We start from the raw sequence: 25,377 nt of genomic DNA on the forward strand, positions 1-25,377 counted from the left end.
TTATGGGTCGGTCGTGGTGCCTCAGTGTCCCTGTGCTGAGTGGAGTGTAAAGAGTGTCTCCTGTTACAGAAACACTCTGACTGTTGAACAGATAGTTCAGTCTGTACATGTCTGTCTCTTTCACTCACAAACACGTTTTCAGATTCATGGATTCAATCAGTTGATGTTTGAAACTCTTCTAAATGATTCCTTGTAAACTTCTTCCTCTTCAGTCACAAACAAACAGGAAGTGATGTCACATGTGTTCCTGTCCACACAGCAGAATGAGTCTATTGCTGACAGTGATGTACAAACAGAGTGAGCATTTCTGAGGCCCAAAATAAACTGAGTAGTTCACTGAATGAACAATGGACTGTGAGCTCAGTTCCTTCATCATTAGTATGGATTATATATGTATATGTATTATATTAGTATCATATATATCAGGTGCTGCTGCTTTCAGTCATTGTGCAAATGTGCTGTTTGTAAGCTTGTAAAGCTGCAGTCAGCTGAGACTGAAGAAGTCACCTGATCAGTGAGCAAACGTTTCTGAAAACGTCCAGATGAACAGAATCAACCTTTTGGGATCAGCCAGCAATGCAGCATCATTGTTGTTCAGCTTCAGAGGTTTGCAGGAATGAACTGATGACCAGAAACAGCTGCAAAGTCCAAGAAAATACCAGCTGGAGTTCAGCTGCATTTGAAGAAGTCAAAGAAAAGTAAGGATGGCAAAGGGCGACGTTTTCTTCCAAAGAGCTGCAAACATGGTCGACGCCTCATTAGAAGAATCATCTGGACATTTGTGAGGAACTCTAACCAAGAAAGCAACGTCACACAGATCCAACAGACAGTTTCCATGACTGCAAGTGTTGAGTGGAAAAATGCTACATTGCATTATTGCATCCTCTCACCACAGGAGGCGCTGTTGGCACCACTGATTGCTGATCAGCTGTTCTCTGATGATCTGATTGATACTGTGAATAACGGGACTCACTGAACTCTGTGACACAGTGAAGATTACAGAGTTTAACTTCACCCTTTAAGACTGACCACAGAACCAAGTCCGCCAGAGCTTTTGTTATATTTTTACATGCTGTGGAGCCATTTGTGGGAGCATTTCAAGTTGCTATACATCAATACAACTGTTATAGCCCTAATTTTAATAATATGTATGCATTAAGTCCATAGTAACTACATAAACTGCAAAAAAAACCTCTGCTCATCCATCTCTGTGTGTATCAGGATACATTTGGTTCATAATACACAGAAAAATCAGAGTTATTACCTGTAATAAATGTGAAAGATTCCTGCAGTGATAACCAGGCAGGACTGAAACACATCCAAGCTGTCACCACGGTAACAGCACCGCCCATCCACAGGTGAGGGGAGGAGCAAAAAGAGGGACTTTGACCATTTTATACTAAAAACACTCAACTAATGTTTCTAATATGACACAAATAAGCCCACATTAATGTGAGCGTTTATTAAATAATAATAATGATGATTTCCTCCTGATCTCATTTCCACAGCAGAGAAAACTGTGGTGTATATTGAGGTGGAGGGTGTGGTCTGTGGCTCAGGTGTAGAGTGAGGGTGGGGTGCACCACAGCAGCATGCTGGGACTGCTGAGGGTGGAGGAGGGAGTGATGATGACATCAGAGCTGCAGCACAGAGACCAGTGAACACACAGTCTGTTCATCTTTGCATAGATACAATATACAGCACAATATTGAATGACAGACACGCTGTGGGAGCTTCCACAGATACACTGACGTCAGCATCCAGAGTCCTCCTGCTGCTCCCCCCTCAGAGCCCCGTGATCAGCACCAACACATTCAGTTAGATGACAGAGTCCAGCTGCAGCTAGAATCAGCTCCCCTCTGTGAACAACAGCACAGCGTCAGTGTTTCACACTCAGTGAAAGGAGGAAACAGCAGAAGAACACCATGTGTGCTACGTTTCCCAGGACACACTACAAACTGCACAAATACAGAGCAGCACGTGGAAGGACCTGGAGCTGCATTTACAGAGCTGCAGACAGCGTGATGTCCTGTATGGACAGGTGGAAGGAACCAAGTCCTCAGCTGGAACACTCGTGTTTGTCCACAGACAGGAAACACAGCAGGAAACTTCCTCACAGAAGTGCAGCTCATGGATAACACACTTCCTGTCAGTCAGAATGAGGCTGCAGCCAAACACAGAAAGGTGTTTTTGTCCAGATGAGCCCAGAGAAGAAACACCAGTGTTCACAGACATCAGAAGCTCAGAGAGGTGAAACATGAGGTTGGAGTCCTCGTCAGCATCCAGAAGAGCTGCTGTGAAACCCTGAGTACTCATGACAGACTCTGATGGCACAAACACATCATGATTCAAACAGAAAGACAAACATGGAGCTCCTGATCCTCCTGCATGAGAACAAGCTGACATGAGCGCTGTGTCTGAGAGTGTCTCCCTGTCACAGTGACAATAACACAGCTGCTGCTCACAGTCATTAAACTGACCTGAGGTCAGCTGTGCTCCTTACATATGAACCATGTGACCTCACATCAGTGCTGTGGATGACTGTAGTCATAGAAGAGTAGAGCTGTAGCAGGTGGTGTGAGGAGGAGGTGGTGTATTCTAGTTAACGCAGTACTGAAACACTCCAGCAGAGGGCGCTGTTAAGTCCTTATTGTAACACAGTTACTGTGTGCAGTTAGACTTCATACATAATCTGCACTTATTTCCATCAGACATGCTGTCAGTAAATGATTGGTTTCTATTGATTCTACTTCCTGTTGACTCGTTTGATGACAGTGAAACAATCACAGCTGATTGTGTGATGATGTAAACTGTCACTGTTACATTCAGTGTGTGTGACATAATGTTAGTGCAGGCTGATAACAGCCTGGTTCTGTTAGAAACACATGAACGTGTCCATAGATCAGTGTGTGTTTAACATGAGAGCTTCAGCCCTGCTGATGTGTTAAATAAAGACATGCAGGAAAACTGATGAGACTCTGAAATAACTCTTTATATTTATAATGTAACTCTGCATCAAAAGAACAACAAAGGATCCCAGACAGGTTTCTGTGAACAAAGACCATTCTGATGTTTCTGTGTTTCTAACACTTTGACATTATTAGTAAACAGACTGCAGTGAGCAGCATTTATAAAGAGCTTCTATATAAAGATATGACAGCTGTTTGACAAGTTTATCACTCTGTGTTTGGACCTGATCAGTCCAGCTGTTTACTTGAAACATGTTCATTTACCTGTTCTGTTATATTCATGTTCTTGTCTCTGTTGAAAACACATTTTAATGTCCCTCAGATTTTTCTCCCAGATGAATAAATATAAAAATGACACAAACTGACTGCAGCTACTTTTTGTCCTTTCTGTCAAAAACCTTCATGTGACTCATGAGAGACACGTTTCAGCTGTTTGTGACAGATCAGAGGCCAACAAGTCATTTATAACACTTTCCATCATTGTTTAAAGTTCTCAGTGTTTCTGTGTTGCTGCGTATAGGATCTCCCAGCATCATCACTGTGCTGTCCAATCATTGTGTGCGAGGTTACCCTTATAGTGCGATGTGTGTTTGCACAAAGAGAAGCATGTGTGTCAAATATAAATAAGCACAGAACAGAAACAGCTGCTCGTTTCTTCTGTTTAGAGTCAAGTTAGTGTTTTGTGTCTTTGTTTGAGGCCTGATGTCGAGCAGAGGTGTGTGTAACTGCACTGCTCTGTTATATGTGTGAAGTGTGTGCTTCTCTTCAGCATCATCTTTGTCACTGCTGATTCCTTTGTGTCATCATGTGTTGAGAAGAGAGAACAGTTATAACGGAGGAGCAAAAGGAAGCCCTGAAATCTGCATCAACAAGGAAGTGTTGGCTCACCAGTGATCCCAGCAGAGCCACTGGTTTGGCTCCAGTTGTTACAGATTCAATGATGTTGTTGCTACAGATACATGTCAGCATCTTTATTGAATTTAATATGAAGCAGAAATGGTGTCATTAGGAGAAGAAGAGGAGAACAAGTCCGGCGAGGAGGCAGCAGCTCTTAAAGATGAAACAGCAGCTCAGCCCTGAGCTCAGAGAGCTGCACATGAAAAAGCTCCTCAAGCAGATCCTGTCAGAGGTTTGTCATCAACAGGAGGAACTGTTCACATCATAGGATGAAGATGCTGTCAGCTGGATGAAGAAGGTTATTTAATGCAAACGTTCACACTGAAGTCAAATTGTTGTCGTGTTGAACAGATTCATGTACTGATCGTCTCCAGAATGTTAGAAGAGCTTCAATGAATCATTAGAAACAACTTACAGCTGCACAGCTGTGTCAAACACATCTGTGTGTCATTGTGGGATTGTTGTGTTTCTACATGTGACACACGTCTAAAACATGCACACAATCTGAACACAAACAGGGACTCATGTGTTCCCACAGCCAGATGCTGAGAGCCATTTCCTTGTAGTCCTGTGTCTACATACATGAACCATTAGATGTTATTGGAATGATTGTCAGCTCTGATAGTTTCATGTGTGTTTAGCTGGACGCTGTTTGATCCTCGACATGTTTAAAGGTGTCCAGTCCTGAGACACTGGGGCTGGAAACAGCTGTGATGTCATTGGACTGTCACACAGACAGAAGTGCATGAAGTGAGCAGCCGAGGAGCCGCTGATGTTTTGGATTCAACAGCATTTGAAAGGTCGACACAGACACATTTGCACACAGAAAGCTGAATCTGTCATATGCCACAGTGAACTCACTGTTCAGTGTTTTTCAGGAAGCTTCTTAACTGCCTCTGCTGCCAAACAAGCAGCTGATGTCCTTGAGAAGAAGCTGAAGAAGTCTTCAACAACAAATACAGGAAGTGGACTTTCAAATACTAGATTCACTTTACACTCACAGAGAAATGACTCAACCAGCTGTGTTTGACTCTATGAAAGGTCAGTGTGTGTCTGCACACAGACTGTTGTGTTGGACTGTTATTCAGTTGTCTGCTGAATGTTTTCAAATGTCTGCATCTCAGCTGTGATGAGGCTGGGGGTCTTGGGAGGCCACCGTAGCAGCCTCTTCAACATCATGACATCATCATAAATGCTGCTGGACTGTCTGATGGGCTGACGGTGAAAAAGCCGTCGGGAAGGAAACAGAAGACATTTCAGAGGCTGCAGCAGATTTCTTTGATTCGGGGCCTTTTTCAGCTTTATTGGACAGAGCAGTGAAGATAAGTGACAGCAAAGCAGAGAGAAAGGGGGCGTGGCCCGGGTCAAAGCCAGGCCAGCTGCTCTCCACCTCGTGGTCACCTGCTCATCCTAGTGAGCTCCACCAGCAGCCCTTTCACACACTTTACACTGTCAAACACTGTGTGTGGACCTCAGCTAACAACAGGCTACATTTAAGTCTGGACTACATGCTTTTATATTGTTTTTATTCCATCAGCAGCTCAACATCATGAGCAGCTTTGACATAAAGACATCAAACTCAAGCTGACTTTAAACTACTTTTAATACAGGGGCTCAAAAACAACAACATCTTTATTATATATCAGGACACAAAGTCATTTCATCTCAAAGGGAAACAGCTTTATTTGGAATAACCAGCACTATCAACTGGTTTGGGATCTCCACCAGTTTCATGTCTTTGCAGCTTCTCCAACAAAGTTCCTGTAAAATCAGCATGTTTGTCTTTATTGGTTTGATAGTGATTGATTATTCAGTCCCAATCTGCTGTCATCTAAAGAACAAAATGATGTTTCTATGAGTCACAAAGCTCCAGATGTTGTCGGCTTCACAAAGAAAACAAAGAACTTAAACACAAAGTGTTTGGAGCCAAAATGTTCCCAAGCTGCTCTTTTTGAAATGGCAGAGGTACAGTGGTGTCTAACAGCACACTGTGGAAGGCAAACATGTTATTGTTGGATGAAACTTCATGAATCCTTTGTAGATTTGAGCTGTTGGAGCCTTTCTTTTCTCTTCAGGTGTACAGATGCTGAGGAGGCAGGTGAAGCAGGTGGAGCTGTTGTGATGCTGGCAGAGGGTGTGTCTTAGTAACTCTGTGAGGCACAACTGGATCCAACATTGTGGATGTGTTGATGTTGGAGCCATTAAGAGTCTCTGGCCACACTGTAGGATTTCCCTTTGATCCACTGTGGGGGCATTTTGGAGTCTGTCAGTGAAACTCTTCATGTTTGTGTTTGACTCCAGTTTATAGAAACAGAGAAATGTGTCATGCTTTTGTTCGGCCTCCACAAATACACACATTTGTTCATTGGTTGGACTTTTTGGAAGGAGACACATTGAAAACCATGTTAATAAGATCTTGTTGTTTCCTGTGGATCCGACACAGAGAGTGGACTTCAGACAGAAAGCGTGGAAGAGATTTTAGAGGCCGTGTGTGGCAACAGGAAGTTTCTGTGTGTTTGCTGATCTTACATGTGGAAAACAACACGTGATGTTTGTGAAGTTCTACAATGATCATTGTTCTCACAGCATTTTGAGTGGGAACAGTTCAAACTGGGAGTAGTGGGAGTTATTTACTGATTGAAACAAGCTGAATGTTTCTGTGACGATGAAGATCAGCAGCTCAGCTGATCAATGAACTGACATCTATCAGTCGTTTCATGAGATGAAGTCATCAGCAGACATTTGTTCTGACTGTGTGATGAATGTCAGAACGTCAGGGCTCTGCTTTAGTCACTGCTTGATGATCATTGGCTCATTGTTGAATCCAGGGCCCAGTCTGACCTCTGACCTTTGCTGCAGGTCTTCTGTGTTATCTCCACTTTCATGTCTGATCTTCTACTTGTAGTCCTGTGTCTACATATACAGTGGCTTTCAAAAGTATTCGGCCCCTTGAACTTTCCCACATTTTGTCACATTACAGCCACAAACATGAATCAATGTTATTGGACTTCCAGGTGAAAGACCAACACAAAGTGGTGCACACGTGAGAAGTGGAACGAAAATCATACATGATTCCAAACATTTTTTACAAATAAATAACTGCAAAGTGGGGTGTGCGTAATTATTCAGCCCCCTGAGTCAACACTTTGTAGAACCACCTTTTGCTGCAGTTCCAGCTGCCAGTCTTTTAGGGTCTGTCTCTGCCAGCTTTGCACATCTACAGACTGAAATCTTTGCCCATTCTTCTTTGCAAAACAGCTCCAGCTCAGTCAGATTAGATGGACAGCGTTTGTGAACAGCAGAAATTGAAATTGAAATTGCAGTGAAGTCAGCTAGAAACTTACAGTGACGTGGACATCATGCAAAGACTGCCAGACTCTGTAATACTGCAAATGATCAGTGACTCAGGTTAACACTAAACTTTAAACGGCACCTCTGTGTCTCTGTGTGCTGAACATCTAGGATTGAGTCAGGCTGCATCAGCTGAAGCTGTTATTTGTATATATCAGTATTTTTTTATTCAGGTGTGGGGAAAATACGTAAGACTGCAGTGAAGCGATGCACCAGATTAATCCCTGGCCAAAGGTATCGTACTCAAATCAGACTACTGATCCAGCCACATCAGCCTTTTGTGAGGTCTGTTTAAAGTAGACTAAAGTGAACTGCAGGTTCCTGAGAGGTGGACTGTGAGCACAGAAACACATGTTCATACATACAGCTGCAGCAAACTTACATTAATTTTAAATAGATTTGTTACTCTGATGTCTGTCTCTGTGTTAGTCCTCTGACAGACTGGTGACCTGTCCAGGTGTGCTCTACCTACTACTGGGACAGGTTCCAGCCTCTGTAATAGAAATGTTCTGTTATTCTCATTTAAAGTGTTTAAGTGCTTATGCATATGCTTAGTTGTGACACTGTTACTGTTCAGTGAAAGTTGCTAAAACTAGATGAACTTACTTCAGCAGTTTGAGAAAACAACTCCCTTTACAGGTGCTGATAAGGCCAAGGGCACAAAACAGCACAACCATTGATGCGTTAGGTTTCATAGCGAGACACGTGAAGTGTGGTAGGATCAGTTTGTAACTTCCTCCCTCTTCCTTGGAAGGCGTAAAGGAGGAGGAGCACGACCTCTGTGGCAGCGCTGACATGACTGAACTGTGATGTTTGATGTGTGTTGGCGCAGTAATAAATAGCTTGATCACAGCTCTTTCTGTGTTGCAGACTTTATTTAAAAAATTCCACGAACCCCCCCCCCCCCACTGTGAACCTGAATTGAATATTCAGAAGACATTTGTTTAAATAGTTCTACAAATCTGAGCTGTTGGTGTGTCCTTGGATTGTGTGGTAATAATATTAGAGCCTGCAATCTTTCTTACTGGATCTCTACTATGAGTCATGTTACCTGAGATTAGTTCTATGTTTACCTGTCAGCCTGGACGAATGTGCTGTGTGAAGAATGTAAATGACATCAGATCTGAACTGCTTACATCTAAGGAGCCTGTTCATATTTAATTGTAATATGAACCAATGATTTTCTGATTGATTGCTGATATATACAGTGGGGCAAAAAAGTATTTAGTCAGCCACCGATTGTCATCATTTTAGGTGGGGGAACTTGCACAGAGGTCAGTAATTTGCACCAGAGGTACACTTCAACTGTGAGAGACAGAATGTGAAAAAAAAAAATCCATGAATCCACATGGTAGGATTTGTAAAGAATTTATTGGTAAATCAGGGTGGAAAATAAGTATTTGGTCAATAACAAAAATACAACTCAATACTTTGTAACATAACCTTTGTTGGCAATAACAGAGGTCAAACGTTTACTATAGGTCTTTACCAGGTTTGCACACACAGTAGCTGGTATTTTGGCCCATTCCTCCATGCAGATCTTCTCGAGAGCAGTGATGTTTTGGGGCTGTCGCCGAGCAACACGGACTTTCAACTCCCGCCACAGATTTTCTATGGGGTTGAGGTCTGGAGACTGGCTAGGCCACTCCAGGACTTTCAAATGCTTCTTACGGAGCCACTCCTTTGTTGCCCGGGCGGTGTGTTTTGGATCATTGTCATGTTGGAAGACCCAGCCTCGTTTCATCTTCAAAGTTCTCACTGATGGAAGGAGGTTTTGGCTCAAAATCTCACGATACATGGCCCCATTCATTCTGTCCTTAACACGGATCAGTCGTCCTGTCCCCTTGGCAGAAAAACAGCCCCATAGCATGATGTTTCCACCCCCATGCTTCACAGTAGGTATGGTGTTCTTGGGATGCAACTCAGTATTCTTCATCCTCCAAACACGACGAGTTGAGTTTATACCAAAAAGTTCTACTTTGGTTTCATCTGACCACATGACATTCTCCCAATCCTCTGCTGTATCATCCATGTGCTCTCTGGCAAACTTCAGACGGGCCTGGACATGCACTGGCTTCAGCAGCAGAACACGTCTGGCACTGCGGGATTTGATTCCCTGCCGTTGTAGTGTGTTACTGATGGTGACCTTTGTTACTTTGGTCCCAGCTCTCTGCAGGTCATTCACCAGGTCCCCCCGTGTGGTTCTGGGATCTTTGCTCACCGTTCTCATGATCATTTTGACCCCACGGGATGAGATCTTGCGTGGAGCCCCAGATCGAGGGAGATTATCAGTGGTCTTGTATGTCTTCCATTTTCTGATGATTGCTCCCACAGTTGATTTCTTCACACCAAGCTGCTTGCCTATTGTAGATTCACTCTTCCCAGTCTGGTGCAGGTCTACAATACTTTTCCTGGTGTCCTTCGAAAGCTCTTTGGTCTTGGCCATGGCGGAGTTTGGAGTCTGACTGTTTGAGGCTGTGGACAGGTGTCTTTTATACAGATGATGAGTTCAAACAGGTGCCATTCATACAGGTAACGAGTGGGGGACAGAAAAGCTTCTTACAGAAGACGTTACAGGTCTGTGAGAGCCAGAGATTTTCCTTGTTTGAGGTGACCAAATACTTATTTTCCACCCTAATTTACGAATAAATTCTTTACAAATCCTACCATGTGGATTCATGGATTTTTTTTTCACATTCTGTCTCTCACAGTTGAAGTGTACCTCTGGTGCAAATTACTGACCTCTGTCATCATTTTAGGTGGGGGAACTTGCACAATCGGTGGCTGACTAAATACTTTTTTGCCCCACTGTGTGTGTGTATATATATATATATATATATATATATTTTTTTTTTTTTTTTTTTTTTTTTTTTTTTTTTACATACATAGTTTTTTGTTGCCTTATGGTTCCAAGCGCTGTCACCAATCTTTGCATTTTGTTATTATCTCATGACACTTGTTTAATCAGCTACCATCTCTCCTGTGGACTTTTTAATGTCTACAGTCTCAGACCAACACAGCCCTGCCCTTCCCATATTAGATTCTTGATGAATGTGTGTTGTTGTTATTCAGCCTGGTTCAATGTGCCCCTTTTTAACTTTGAGCACCCGCCCCTTTAAACCTCTCTGCACAGCCCTGCACTGAACTCACTATCTTCTCCACCTAACAGCCTCCACATGTTCTCACTGTAATTTCCCCTCATGAATGAATTTATGCTGCACTAATGTGAATGTTTGCAGGGAAATCAAACGCATTTCACACGCAGTACTCGAGCTGACTTACCTTTGTTTGAATGACGACTTGTACGCGCTGACTCCACAGATAAGGTACAAAAATATATCAGGCTACGTCTTCAGGGTTTCTACTCCACGGCCGTATTTCATACGGGTCCACATTTCCACTGCACGCTATTTTCTGCAAGTACCGCCGCTTCGCCTCTGGACGCAATCGGTCTCTATACAGTCCATTCTCTTTTGAGCTGCTTTTAAGCATCTTGTAATCGTCGTTCCAACACAGTGTGTTTGTTTTGATTCGTAGACCTCGAAAATGGTGCCGCGCTCCCACAATGCATTGCGGCGTGACGTCAACTCCAAAGCCCTATAGAACATGTTCTTTTTCATTGTCAAAATTATCAGGAATAAAGAAGAAAACTGATTCAAAACCTGTGGAACCTGCCAAAAAACAAGTTTTACTGCAAAGGATTTCTAGATGTGAAGGTTTTGTGGCTTTTTTCAGTTTCTAAAACAAACTCATTTGTACAGAAGGATATGAGGATGTATATGTCCGGTGGTGGGGTTTTTTCTTCTTGATTTAATGTATTCATTTATCTCTTCACTTAATCTTTCTTTATGTTTTTTTTTTTTGATTTGGCATGAGCGATTTCCGGTCCTCACTCCAAGCCAGTTGGTGGTGGTAATGCACCACATGTTCTATCACAGCTGCGTCCGAGAGGACAGGAAACGTCTGTATGCGTCTGCAAACCAGGTAACTACACTCAGCTGAGCCTCTCTGCTAGTCGTTATTAGTTGGAGGGTTTTTGCGTCACTTTCTCTCGGCTTGATAAAGGGCTGTATAGAAATCTCTGGTACGTAACACGTAACGTCATTTTTAGGGAGCGTCGCAGAGAAGTGAGGCTGTTTCTTTGTTTTTGTCGAGTTTTGATTGAAGACATGTTTCCAGTCCGTTTTTTACTCGTTTGTTTTTTCATTAATAACTTTACATTATCACAGAGAACAAGAAGGCGCTTTGTTTGTCACATTCACCTTATGTCTGTGAAGGTTCTCAGTCATCCAGGTCATCGTAGTCAAAGGAGCTTGCAAAGAAAAGCGTCTGGACTTCTTTAAGTTACTTGAAGACGTTTCACCTCTCATCCGAGAAGCTTCTTCAGTTCTAAGGTCAAATGGTGGAGAGTCCCAGATATAAACCTAGTGGGAGTGACCCCCACAGAGGGACAAAAGGACCCCCTGATGATCCTCTAATCGCCTGAGCCAAGGTGTGAAACTGGGCGTGGGTCCCAATCAGCCAGAGTTTCGGGTGAGTTCATTGTGAAACCTGGCCCCACCTTATCATGCGAATTCCTGAGGTCAGATGGCCCAGGATGTGAGTGGGCGTTAAGGCATCTGGGAAGGATCTCAAAACTGGATTATAGATGGCAGAGAGTTGGTGTCGTAAACCCCGCCTCTGTTCAAAGATGGTCGCTCACAGTGGACATAGATGGCTTCTTTCACTCCTCTTTCAAACCATCTGTCCTCTCTGTCCAAAATGTGAACATTAGCATCCTCGAAAGAGTGTCCTTTATCCTTAAGATGCAGATGGACTGCTGAGTCTTGTCCTGTGGAGGTGGCTCTTCTATGTTGTGCCATGTGCTTGTGAAGTGGCAGCCACTTGGCAGCCACAGTGATAAATGGCTGAGATGGCTGCAGCTGTACGTGTGAGGTACCTACATATTTCAAGATGAATTTGCAGAGATGCCATGTTTGGTGCTTACAGACATCACACTGCATTTTGTGATTTCGTAGCTATTGTTGTGATATTTCGGAGCTTCCCATGATCACCGTGACAGTCATTCATTTTAACATAACCTTTCTATTCCTTTCAGGGATCCTCATTTTTTTGGTACGGAAGATCAGCAGCTGTGTCGACAGGCAACAGGTAACGGCATGCTTTTCTGTTAGTACTGTAGACCTTGGTCTGGTGCTCTTTTTTAGTTTAACACAGTATTTTCATTTGCCGAAGTGTAAAAAGCTTGTTCCAGGAGAAACAAACTTTAGTGAGTTCTGCAAAATGATTCCCACCATTGCACACTCTGTCAGCCTCCAGTGTGCCCTTTTTTTGTCCTTTAACTGAAGAAAGTCTGTAGTCAGAACATATGAGATAAGTGAGATCCTCATTTTGCCTGCTTATTTCAAGATACATTTTCACAAACTGCTGTAGGATAACCTTGCTATTTGTCTTTTCCAACACTTCTACATTCATCCATATTTCCTTGTCTGCTTCTTTCCAGGTGAAAAGTACCTGAAATGGGTGAAAGATTTTGTTTCCAAAAACAAAAGCATGTGCGTTCACCTGAAGAAGCCAAGTGGTGCTGACCTGTGGATAGAAGAGCTTGAGAACACCAAATACAACGGGGATGATGATGAAGTTAACGCCTGGGGAAAATTCTACCTTCCCGAGATTGTAAAAATGCAGGTTATTGGTGTGGTAAAGGGCACCTCATGTCCATGTGACGAGCTTGTGCTGATGACGTGTGAGGACAAAAAGCTGTACGGCTATGACGGAGAGGAGCTGCATCTGGTGGCTTCCAGTTTCCTGGAACTATGTGACAAAACGATAGAGTATCCAGCATCCAAGCGCTACTACAATGGAGAGGCCTTCAAAGATATGGTGAGAAGTTAGACTGCTAAGAATAAGACTGGGGATGCCTAGTGTTAGAGATCAATCACCTGAGCTTTTCTTTGTATTGTTGTGTGTTCTGTTTAGACTGAGGAGGACTGGAAAAAAGTTAAGATGAGTGATGTGGGGAGGAAACTGCAGGAAGAACATAAAAAGCTGGTAAATGAAACCCAGTCAGCGTTCGTAAGCCTAATATCATAGGTGGGTATTGGAGCTGAGTATCATCACTGATTTCTAGAACCTGTTCAATTCCAATTCACAAGGTCCCAATTAGATTCCATTTAATTCTTACTCAGAGAGTCAGAAACATTATAATTCTGATCATTTATCAGTACTGACACTTGTGAAACTTCATCAGAGGTGTGAGCATCACAGCAGATGCTTTTGTGTCAAAGTAACTGAGGATAAAACACAAAACCATGAAGCAGATTTTCCTGGCCTAGCTTTTTACAGTAGATAACCTTAAAAATATTATTCTGCAGTAGAACAAAAGCAGACGAGAACCACGACTCAACAAATGTACATTGGCTGATGCTGCTGAAGTGATTCAGAGGTTTTAATAAGAGGTTTTAATAGAGACACAGCAGAGCATTTTGCAGTTTCACTTAATTTGAAAAAAATAAATAAAATTTGGTATTGAACAGCAGAAATGAGGCTGTCTTGTCGGAAGTCATTAAAAAAAAAATGGCTGTAAACAACGGTAGACTGCTTCATAACAAGCAAGCGAATAATGCCAAAAACAGAGATTTGAGATGGGAAACGGTGTTCTTAAAGTACACTGAGAGAGGCAGAGAGCTGTGCTGTGTTGTTTTTCTGTGTGTGTTTTAATGGTGGTGGAAGCAAACCAGCAAAAGTAAGAGGGAATTCATGACAATGTTTATGTCAAGCGAAATGTGTCTTCTTTTGCTGCTGGTTTGGTTAGAGAGAGACAAAACGTGCAGCTTCAGGATCTGAGCAGCTTTCAGCACCAACGGCATCACAGCTCAGACTTGGATTCAGGATTAAGCCCTTTATGTTTGACTGTAGTGATTGTAGCTCTGTCCTTGTTATTAATCGCTTTAGTCAAACACAGCTATTGTTTGCTGGGATGTGTATATCCTTGACAGTTTGTATCTCAGAGTTATCAAAGACACTGTGGATAATCATCAAGAGATTGTTGTTCTCTTAATAATGACCTATTTGATTGTTTGTTTTTTCTTCTTCTTACAGATTCTGGTATTTGGCCAAAAGAGAGCTTCACAATTCTTGGCTTCACCTGTGGTAGAAAAATGACTAAAGCTATGCAACACTCTCTAAAATTAAAGCTATGCAACGCTTTAACATGAATGGCGAAGGAGTGCATCTCTTTCACTGTCTCTTCCTGTCCTCTTCTCAGTCTTTGTTGTGGCACCTCTGCTATGTGTTATAGAAAGCACTTGGAATCATGTTCAATACAAAAACACCAAACTCGTGGGATTGCCCTAGCAAGCAGTTGGTAAAAACTAATTAAAACTGATATATATCAGCTTCACTTTCTAGCTGCAAAAGCACGTTTCTGCAAAAGCATGCAGTTTCCTGTCAGCACTTTTTGGCACAGAGTGTACTCAGAGTTAGGCCTTTCTTATATAAAGCAATATAATCAGCATATAAACATTTAAGATGATAAATTTAAAGCTCAACAGTAACTGCTATAAATATTATAACTACACATGTAGTGCTTTTGCTTAAGTAAATTATAGTTGGGATCATAATAAGAAAACATGTGTTTTTATTTTCTGTGTACCCTGGGTACAGACCAGTATAAATATGGGATTCTTCCCAATAAATGCTGTCTGATAATGCTTCATATTGCATTAAACACTAGATATGTAAGCAAACAAACAAAAACCCATAGAAGCCAGTTTTAATTATTAAATGTGACAATTACATGGAGATGGAAAGTAAACATGCTTATACACGTCTCTGTGATTACAGAAAATCCACACAGATGCTGTCAGAGCAGAGAATCTTTGATTTATCAGAATGATGAATGCAAATGATTTCATGAAATCTCACTCTTGTTCTGGGTTGTAAAATTCACCTGTCCAGTTAAACCGAATCCTTTGCAACACAGTTCTAAGAACCCATCAACCTCATCCTCAGCTCTCTGCCTGTTATCCTTTTCAGCTGAGTATTCATCCACATGTGTTTCAACTTCTCTCTCATTTTCAAGCAAATTGCTCAGGCTCTCAGCTTCAGCACAGTTACCATATGGCCACTCTCTGAGGTCTTCTGTGTTCAAGCCAAACAAATTCTTACATGATCTGCAAGGCTTCATTCTGGCACCATCACGGAGACAAAAAGCCTCACACCTGATATTTCCAGGTACTTCAATTGTTCCATCAAAGTAATCTTTCTGGACTGTGTTTGGATAATAGGTCATCACCGCACCAGATACATATTTATGCCATTTGCTAAGACAGGAGGCAGCAATCATAATTTTCCCAGCGTTAGGACCTTTGGTGGACATGGAGACTCCGCAGTACCTTTCTGATTTGTTGGTTTGGGATTTTTGAGAAATGCAGATGGTGGACGAGACGAAAGCTGTTTTTTTATTATTCTCTTCTAAGTCCAAGTCTGTGAGGAGATCTTGCAGACTCTGCTTTATTTGCTCTTCATTCTCTGAGTTATTTTGCAGGACGATCTGAAAACAGTTACAGATCTGGTCAAAGTGTTGCACCTGATTATATAGTTGTTTTTCATAGAAAGTTGATCAACATGTTTGTTTCGCTGCTTGACTTTTTTAACTATGCAGGACCATTGGATGCTTTTGATTTAGACATTTTAAGATAGGGGGTGAAACAAGTCACAAAAATCTATTTAATTTTAAATCAATAAGCAAAAATCCATCTTTGTTCTCACTAATTTATAATTAAATTTGCTAATTGACCTTTTTTTTTTCTATTTTGCTATGCCGGGCTGTCAAAACACGCTGAATTTAGAGTCTTTGAGCTTAACAGATCCAGCAGCTACACAGTGACAGCATCATATACGCCTTGAAGACTGTAAGCATCTCCAATAATGAGTCTGTTAGACATTATTTAGAACTAACAAATTCTGAAGCAAGTCTCCAGCTCTCCTGCAGTCTCTGTGTTTGGTGGAGAAGTATAGCTAGAAGCATATGTTGAAGTATAAGGTACAGTATGGATTTTCTTTGGATTTCTCAGTAAAAAAGCACTTTGCATTATACTTTCCTAAAAACTGGAAGTTTGTCAGATTGACTGACAATGTGAGAAGAGTTATCTTACCATGTCGAGCACACAGGAGAAGGGACTTCGCCTGGGAAGCTGAGTTGAATACAACTTAAAAGGCCTGGGATATCTTCTCATTAAAGAACCCAAAACAAAAGGATTAGGGAAGATTTCTTCTGGAGAAAAGGGGATGTTGTTGATTTTGCCCAGAAACAACATGCTGTGAAGGATCTGTTGAGTGAAAACATATTTGCTTATTGTTAGTAGTGATAAACAGGACTGTCTTAAAAGTGTCAAAGGTAACACACCTCATCCACCAAGTGTTGACTTCCCGGAGTCATGTAAGAGCCCCGAACCATCCTCTTGGTAATCTTGTAGGCATTAGTTTTGAACCTCCTTTGAGAAATTGTTGTCTTCTAAAATGATAATGATCGAGCAGTTAGGGATTTAAAAACACAGGAGATCTGATAACTTTGGCTACAGCAGAGTCTGCAGACATACCTATTTTGCTCTTGGTCGGCCTATTTTAAACATGAGAGAAAACATAGTTAGTGAAATGTTGATAACATACAATGACTATCATTGGTGGCTGAAAAGATGCCAGGTAACAAGTGAAAAGCTGCTACTTACCATCGCCACAGTCTAAGAATGAAACAGGAAACACTGAGCGAGTTGCCTCCATCTTAAAGCTGTTGATCATGTGATTTAAAGGAAAGCCACACCCAGCTCTTTCCTGGAATTTTACTCGACTGTAGAAAACTGCTCCATTTGCCCCGCCCACCCATGATCTTTAATATCTGCCAAAAACAACCTTTTGGTTGTCAGTAACCAGCCGATCGTTTGCGCGATTAAAAAATGACTTTGTGCGGCGGCGTTCCCACCGCGAGCAGAACTCCGGCTCAAAAACCGCTGTTTTTGAACACTTTTATTTACTTAAGCACTTTAATGGGCTTACTTTGAAACAAAGTGCGATTGAATGATTATTGTTATGTGTTGCCTTGAATTCGGCTATGCTGTCTGTTAGACAGCTGTTTTCCTTTATTGTTGTTTTTGTATTGTTTGTAGCGAACGCTACTGGAATGTATAGATTAAGCTACGTAGCCAAGATAATTAATCATTTAACTGTTGTACATTGGTTGATGATGATTTGCATTGTTACATAGGCTTGCAGAAAAATATATTTGTTTACCGGTAAACTGAATCGAACTTGATGTGCTAATGGACGTTTTTCTGACCTACAGGTCAGGTTTTGTTCCCTCCCTTTGATTTAATCTTCTTCATATTGAAGTGGCGAGCCGGTAGGACCATTCTTTGTTTCCCCTCTTTCCCCCACTTAGCCGTCTTTGGATTACGGACATATTTCCCCATTTGTATGAAGCTGGACTCTAAGGAGGAATACCTTAAAAGTGAACTTTAAAAAGAAGAGGACCAAAAAGGACTTTTGCACAGAAAGATCACAGCATTGATTTATTATTTAATTGTGGGCATTTATGTTGTGTGTTGTGTTAATTATTTTGTTCCATTTCCCCTTTCCTCCATTTATTCAATATATTTTTGGTACAAGATATTGCAGTCTTTGGTCTCATCATTCACACCATCTAGGCTCCATAAAGAACTATTTCTTCTGCGCGTCAGTCAGTAAACTCATCCATTGAAATAAACTAGTCCTTAAATAACTTTGAGTTACACAGTGGCAAATGTAATAGAGAAAGACACAGGGCCACCTGAAATCTGTCGTCCTATCTGATTCAAAACCAACATGTAGGAGAATCTGGAATCTTTGATTTTGAGTTAAAAATAAAATATGGATAAAATGCAGAAATGTTTTTACTAACATGTACTAACAGAGACTTGGAGGAGAGAGACCTAATGTTTAATAATCCACATTTCACTGTTTTACTCTTTGGTTCAGATGTGGATACTGTATTGTTCTTTCTTTGTGATTGTTTATGTTTAAGTTGTTTGTTGCTGGTTTTTAGTTTGTTTTTTGTCTGTTTGGAAGCTGACACAGTCTCTATGGAGATGGGTTTTTGGGGGGTAGCAGGAGGAGAGAAGCTGCAGAGAGGCGTGTAAGACTGCAACTCTGCTTCCTGGTCCCAACTCTGGATAGTCATATTTTGGGGGGTTTAATAAACTACTACTGCATGATGTAAAGCTGAAGTATTACACAGCTTTATGAACCTCCTGTTATCCTGGTAGACGAGTACAGCAATAAATCTTTTACTTGAACATCTTCTGGCTCCAATAAGCTTTGAAATGTGACCATGAAGTTAGAGACACACTGACTGAAACCCACAGCTGTGACTGTGGATCACATCCACACACAGTGTAGCTGCTGTCTCTGTGTGAGGTCTGTGTATATATGTACATATTTATGCTTATATTCATGTTCTCTTATTCCCCTTTATTTGATATCCTAATTCTGTGCTGTGTAAAAGTTTGTCGGTGTTCTGCTGCTACAAACTGGATTTCCTGGAGGATAAACATGAGGGATTCATAAAGTTCTATCTCTCTGTTAAAATCCCCCAAAATCAATGAAATGTGAATTTCAGGCAGACGTGTTTTTAAAAGAGTCTCTTTAATGGAAAAATGTGTTTTTAAAACCAGCCAATAGGAGCGTCTGTGGATATCAGCTGAGGCTGAACTCAGGAACACCATCACATATAAATACACAGAATTAAATCACTAGATAAAAGACGTCATTAAATAAGGATCGAATCAACATGTCAGAGGTCAAAGGTCAGTCAGAAGAGGTGTGGTTAAACACTGGCAGTGCAGTGACCTAATGCAGTTTGGTTACTGCCACGGGAAAAGCCCCGCCCCCTCTGAGCCTCCGCTGTGTCCTCAGCACATCCAGGAGCAGCAGGTCAGAGGGGGCGGGGCCATGTCAGGACTTATTTTAAGTAAAATTTAAAGTGGAGCGACGGCAGGAGTCACACAGCAGTAACCAGCTCTGTCTGCCAGGGTCAAAGGTCAAACAAGTCCTGCAGCTGACCCACACACAGACTTACACTGATCCACAGAGAGTGATGAATCCACACATCACTCGGCTGGAGGAAGCTGGGTTTCCACACCGTCCAATCAGAAACCAGTGTTGACGCTGAGACCCGTCTCTGTAACAGGAAGTCCATGAACAGGCAGACCCTCTGCAGCAGGCTGACCTGTGACCTCTGAGACAGAGGGAGGAGTTTGTGTCAGCAGGGGGCGCTGCAGCATCGCCTGAGAGCTTTAAGAACAACAGCAATAAACAGGAAGTGAAAGTCACACTTCTGTTGGTGTGCGTTATCAGCAGACCCCACCCTCTGCAGGAAGCTGAGATAAGAAGCAGCCAATCACAGAGCAGAGAGCATGTGACTTCCTGTTCCTGCTGTTACTGTGACAACAGCTCCTGGGACAGAGAGCAGCTTTCTAAAGAGGAAAGATGTTGCTGTCACCCCCGGGTGTCATGTGACCCACCTGATGTACCGATTTAAGACTGTAAGAACAATAATAACAACATGTTTTAGTCAGGTGATCCATGCAGAGCAGATCCATGTGACCAAACACAGCTGGATCACATGTTTCCTCTCCTGGAAACAGAAAGCCTTCATGTATAAAGGCTCATGTACCCACTGAGCCCTGCTCTCAGATCTGTGAGGCTTTAACAAACAACAGTTTAAAGTCATGTTTAGCATCTTCTGTCAGTGTGGAAGGTCACACACTTTCCTGAGTGTTGAACCCTGAACTACTAGCTGTTCATGTCAGCCTGGACATAAATACAGACCTGCCTGCTGTCATAGACCCCAGCACTCACATGTTACTTATAAGTGACTCATATGTATGCATGTATATATTGTGTATGTTGTGCTATTTCTTACTTAGTGTGTTGTGTCTTTGTTCCTGTTTGTGCTGCAGCACTGTAACCTAAATAATTTCCCCTGGGATCAAAAAAGTATTCTGATTGTGATTAAATGAAAGCAGTCAGAGCAGAGGACGGTGATGTAAGGAATGGGATTTTAATCAGCCAGTCTCCTTTAACTCTCAGCATCACAAAGTAATGTGGTAACATCTGGACTGATGTGTTTACTGTCAGCTAGTTTAAATGCTGTAGGCTGCAGCCGCTGCTCTAACACTATAACTGTAACAGGGCTCAGTGCTGCTTCTAACAGTCTGAGCTGCTTCAGGCTTTATTTGTGAGGAGCACAGCAGCTTACAAACACGTGGCTGGGCCTGGACCCAAAGGAGTGTTTGTTAAAGCCTGCAGTGAATCCAGCAGCAGAATGATGGAAATGCAACACAGCAATGATGAAGAGGAGCAGCATTACAGCCAAAGTCCAGTTCATACAGTTAGGTCCATAAATCAAATAAGGGAAAATAAAATGTTGTTGGATGCACCTGTCTGCAGCCTTAATGCTCTCTGGTCGCTATGGTAACGCGTAAACATTTCTTTCAAAATAAGACACACGACTACAACACGGGAAAAGACCCAGGGAAACGAAGTTAACGATAAAAACCCTGAAAACCATTGTTGGATTTATATTTTATCATTGTCATTGTTATTGGGGAATATCTAACCATATATGCTTAGAGGTGTAGAACCAATTGTGTAATGATAGTAGTCTTTAAAGACTTTGTGTGACTCCAGAGTGTTCTGGCATTCACACCCACGTCCTGGGATCATGGGAGAGGTGCTACCTTCTTATTGTTTTGTGGTAGGATGTCTGTTTTAGTCTAAGTGCCTTTTGTTTAGATGAACTGCTGGACTTCCAGACCAGCAGGTTTAGGGAAGTCGTTTATGGGGTCACACACACACACACACACACACACACACACACACACACACACACACACACACACACACACCTACACACACCTACATAACATACAGACTGGTACCTTTGTTCACGTGTATGTTAATGAACCTATGTATATTTGTGTAACCTCAATAAAAGAGCAGTGTTACGAGGGAACGGACGAGAGCGACTGTGGTCAAGCGAAGGAACGGCATTGGTCCAGTTCTCTCCCGTGCACGAGAAACATAAAGAACTACTCGTGTCTTGCTTTGCTGTGTAGCTGGATTGAACGATCCAGCGAACAGGTTTATGCTACAAACCTATCAACCATCAATTTCACACCGAGCCTCGACTCTCACGGCCCGGTACCAAACGACTCACGGACCGGTCCGTGACCCGGGGGTTGGGAACCGCTGAGTTAACGCATGAGTAGTTCAGGGCTGCACGTCATTTTCATTGTTAATATCTTTGTGAAAAGCACATTGATGTGAAAATCTTCATGAGAGTCAGAGGCCCTACAACACGATTAAAGATTCATTCAAAATAAAATCACAAGTTATTATCATCTTCATAACATTTCATTAAACATTAGAGACAGACTGCTGAGTACATCTCATCTCTATCCAAACAACCTACAGTCCACAAACACATCATGAACCAGTGCTCTGGGCTGTGGTCTGTCCCCAGTTACATGGATCAGCTGGTTCCCTGGAGGTGACTGCTGCTGTGGTTTGGAGCGGATGAATAAACCTGAACTGAATCAGGTGTCCAGTTACTTTTGGTCCCTTTAAACCAGGCTGTCACATGTTCAGGATGTGAAACTCCTCCTCCGTGAAAACGGGTGTGGGTCACAATCAGCCAAGGTTTTGGGTGAACCCATTGTGAGATCTAGCCCCACGCTATCATGTGATTTCCTGTGATCAAATGTCCCAGGATGTGAGTGGGCGTTAAGACGTCCATGTCCCTCTTCAAGCAACTTAAAGAAGTCCAGACGCTTTTCTTTCCAAGCTCCTTCAACAACATCATTCATAGAACAGCTTCCAGCTTCTTTTGCTCGGCTACAGTTTGGATGGATTTGCAGATGCAACAAGACTAAAATGGTTAGGGTCAGGAGGTCAAAGGTCAGAGCTCCTGTGGGTCTGAGGGCGGCCTCACGCTGGAGAAGGATGAAGGAGTCTGACCTGAGCCAGTGTTTGACATGAACACATCAGCACTGCTGTCAGTGAGCCTAACGACAGCCGTTAGCATCATTTCAGTGTTTCAGTCATAAAAACACTTCCTGTCACTGTGGTGGTTACAGTGACATCATGCAGTTTGTGCTTTGACCTCCAGAGGGCGACAAATCAGCACAGACAGAGAGCTCCATTCAAACTTTGCTGCCATCAGGAATAATTCTTCAAATATAATCATCAGTGTTTGAGCAGTTATGATATCAGGGACAATCTAGACATGTGTGACAATACTGAACATGTCACATGACACACCTCAAACATCATGTGATCCACTCTCAGTCTGCACTTTCATTCATGACTTCAACAGGTTGAAATGAGCTTTGAAGAAACATCAGTTCAGTGCTGAAATATTTAAACGCTGCAGGAAGAACAACAACAAAGTGATGACGGATGTTTGTGCTTCAAACAGGAAAACCAGCAGAAATAAATCACAGCCTGCCAGAGGTTTGGAGTTTCCGAGGTGCAACTGAACGCAGCACAGTGTTCCAATGCTCCTGATTGTCCTCAAACGTCTCTTTGGGTGTTTCCTTCCTGCTCAAAGTTTACTGTCACTTCCTGTTGTGTTTAAATGTTCATTTTATCTATTAAAAAACTTTTTATTTCTCTGTATCACTTTGGTTGATGGACTAATTTTTATATAACGCTTTTCTACTCTCCTGGTGTACTCAAAGCGCTGTATACAACATGCCACATTCACCCACTCACACAAGCACTTCTAAACTCAAGTGTAAACAAATAACATTCAAATACTGTTTATGCTGCCAAGTTGAAATGGCTGAAACATATTGAAGATCCTGAATACTGAAGAAGCTCCTCATCAGACTCATATTTGAATCTGCAGGCAGCCAAGAGCGCAACGTCATCATCAATGCCCTAGTCACCTTCCACGCTTCCACCTGCATCCGGTTTGTCTGGCGTACAAGCCACAGAGATTTCCTTCACTTCTTCTCTGGACAAGGGTGAGAATGCACTTGCTGTACTTAGACTGTACTTGTATTTATATGGCAGGACAGGACTGATACACCCACACCCTCTAAACCCTTCAAAAATGCAATTCTGAAAATGATTGCATTACAAATATTCTGTATGTGTCATCAAAACAGGTTCTTGAAGGACCATTCTGCATTGACCTTGTACTGTAAAATGTCCAGTTTTATTTTTGTTTGCTACTAGATGAAATGTATACTGTTGCATAGGAGTGTAAAGAGCATTTTATTCATCTGCTCTTAATTATTTCACATACTATTTGGTCCACTAGTTCCAAAACTAGAGACTGGCACCTTGTAAGGCGAGAAGATGAATCTGGTGGGTTATTAGATGATTAAGGGACGACAGATGTTTAAAAAGCTTCTGAGATTGATTGACCGCTATCTGTTTATTTACTTTAGTTGATAATGGATATGTGTGTTTTTTATTTTAAAATATTATTTAAGATATTAAAGTACAAAAGCTAAAGTGTGGTTCGAGCAGTGTCTATAGAGCCACAGTGTCAAAGTCGGTCACATGATTACTGTCATTGCTTTTCTTGGTACTTTAGCCTTAGCATGACTAGCTGAAGGAGGAGGATGCACAGTGCTAGGCTATAGAACAGTCCATCTATTTTTTAAGCGATGTCATTGTGTCTATCAGGTGTTATTCATACCTGGGCCGTCAGAATGGAGGACAGCTAGTCTCCCTGCAGAGAAATGGTTGCTTGTTTCAGTCGACGGTGCAACATGAGGTTCTTCATGCTCTGGGCTTCCACCACGAGCAGGTCCGCTCTGACAGAGATCTGCATGTGAGGATCCTTACCGGGAACATCATCACAGGTCAGCTGAACTACCCAAAACGTTGGTTACAGTTAACTTAGTACACAATGGGACATCCTCCTGTTTCACAGCAGTGTACATATTACAAGTAATCTGTGCTTTTCCAAACTCAGCACATAAAACACTGCAGTTCAAGCGAGCACTGCATAGAAGATTTTGTTTGTATTTCTTTAGTCCCAAGACTATCAAACAAATGACCACAGAAGAGATTAGCTAGCATTTCGATCTATACATCGTCAAAGAGCTGAGACTGAAGACGGATTTTGAAGTGGAAGCATATAAAAACATGTAATATTTTCTGGAAATCTCTGTTTAGGACAAGAGCACAACTTTGTGAAAGTGCAGACCAACAATTTGGGGACTCCCTATGACTTCAACTCTGTCATGCACTATGGCAGGTGAGTTGCTGTGTGAGATGGACTTTGTAAGGTTTTATATTTCCTTACATGTTTTGCATTTTCTGCAAGAAAATGTAATCCAGACTAACAAAAACATGCACACACTCAGTGGGGAATGGATTTTTAATGTTAAATACTTTATGGGCCCATTTTCTCCTCTGTTTTCCTAATATAACCGCGTATGTGTGTTTGTGTGCTGTTGTTTGTTCTTTTAGACTCGCCTTCTCCAAGAATGGGCAGCCAACCATTGTTGCCAGGTCCAATCCTAATCTTAATTTTGGAAATGCTTTCCGAATGAGTCCCAATGACATCGCCCGTGTAAACAGGCTTTATGGATGCTGTGAGTAATTAAGACACACCCACAAAAAAGAAATTTGCTATCTTTTTGTTCGAAGCAAGTACTGATCGGAGTTGATTTTTTTTCCTAACCAGAAATTCAGCAAGAACCTTCAACTTTGCATCCAGACTCTTCAGATGCCCAAACACCAGCATTACACCAAGGGATTGGATCCACTATACTTAAAAATGATAAAAGAAACATAAAATGTGCTGCAAATATCACATTTAGAGAGTTGAAATTCTGGGTCTTTGTTTTACGAGCTAAACGGCAGGCTTATATACCAGAGGGTGATGGTGTTAACTCGCTTTCTGTTGAGGTTTTCTCCCCTTTTGTTAGACTATAAACTATCATTAATGGATTTCTCAATCTGTGCAGTTTGATAATTAACTTTGTAACTGTAAATGATGCAGACATAGAACCAAACCTTGCGACTGCGACATGTCTCAAAACTTTTTGTTTGGCAAAACAGCAAAGTGAAAAAATATGTGAACAAAACAAAAAGTCAAGTC

General features: G+C 41.9%; 3 protein-coding genes across 3 annotated transcripts in view; 2 read left to right on the forward strand and 1 right to left on the reverse strand.

The window, feature by feature from the left end:
• Positions 1-380, forward strand: part of LOC146577154 (protein NLRC3-like) — a gene marked incomplete at its 5' end in the record, with an annotated part of 19,801 nt that extends 19,421 nt beyond the window's left edge. Inside the window, one exon of the mRNA XM_085269713.1 lies at positions 1-380. This exon is cut by the window's left edge and continues 494 nt beyond it. Within this exon, the coding sequence (XP_085125839.1) occupies positions 1-39 (39 nt within the window).
• A 14,749-nt stretch (positions 381-15,129) lies between these two features.
• On the reverse strand, positions 15,130-17,103 carry LOC146577155 (uncharacterized). Its single transcript, XM_085269714.1, has 4 exons — positions 17,041-17,103; positions 16,627-16,734; positions 16,376-16,549; positions 15,130-15,771 (listed from the first exon to the last, which is right to left on the reverse strand). The coding sequence occupies exons 1-4, from the start codon at positions 17,101-17,103 to the stop codon at positions 15,130-15,132; spliced, it is 987 nt and encodes a 328-aa protein (XP_085125840.1).
• A 2,000-nt stretch (positions 17,104-19,103) lies between these two features.
• LOC146577156 (hatching enzyme 1.2-like) lies at positions 19,104-24,876 on the forward strand. The gene is made up of 5 exons (XM_085269715.1): positions 19,104-19,184; positions 23,130-23,281; positions 23,952-24,130; positions 24,447-24,528; positions 24,744-24,876. The coding sequence occupies exons 1-5, from the start codon at positions 19,104-19,106 to the stop codon at positions 24,874-24,876; spliced, it is 627 nt and encodes a 208-aa protein (XP_085125841.1).
• The last annotated feature ends 501 nt before the right edge of the window (positions 24,877-25,377 follow it).

This window comes from Mchenga conophoros, linkage group LG3 (assembly GCF_057382185.1).
Source record: "Mchenga conophoros isolate Kocher_MC1m ecotype Shallow Benthic linkage group LG3, M_conophoros_male_GT1.1, whole genome shotgun sequence".
Taxonomy (NCBI): domain Eukaryota; kingdom Metazoa; phylum Chordata; class Actinopteri; order Cichliformes; family Cichlidae; genus Mchenga; species Mchenga conophoros.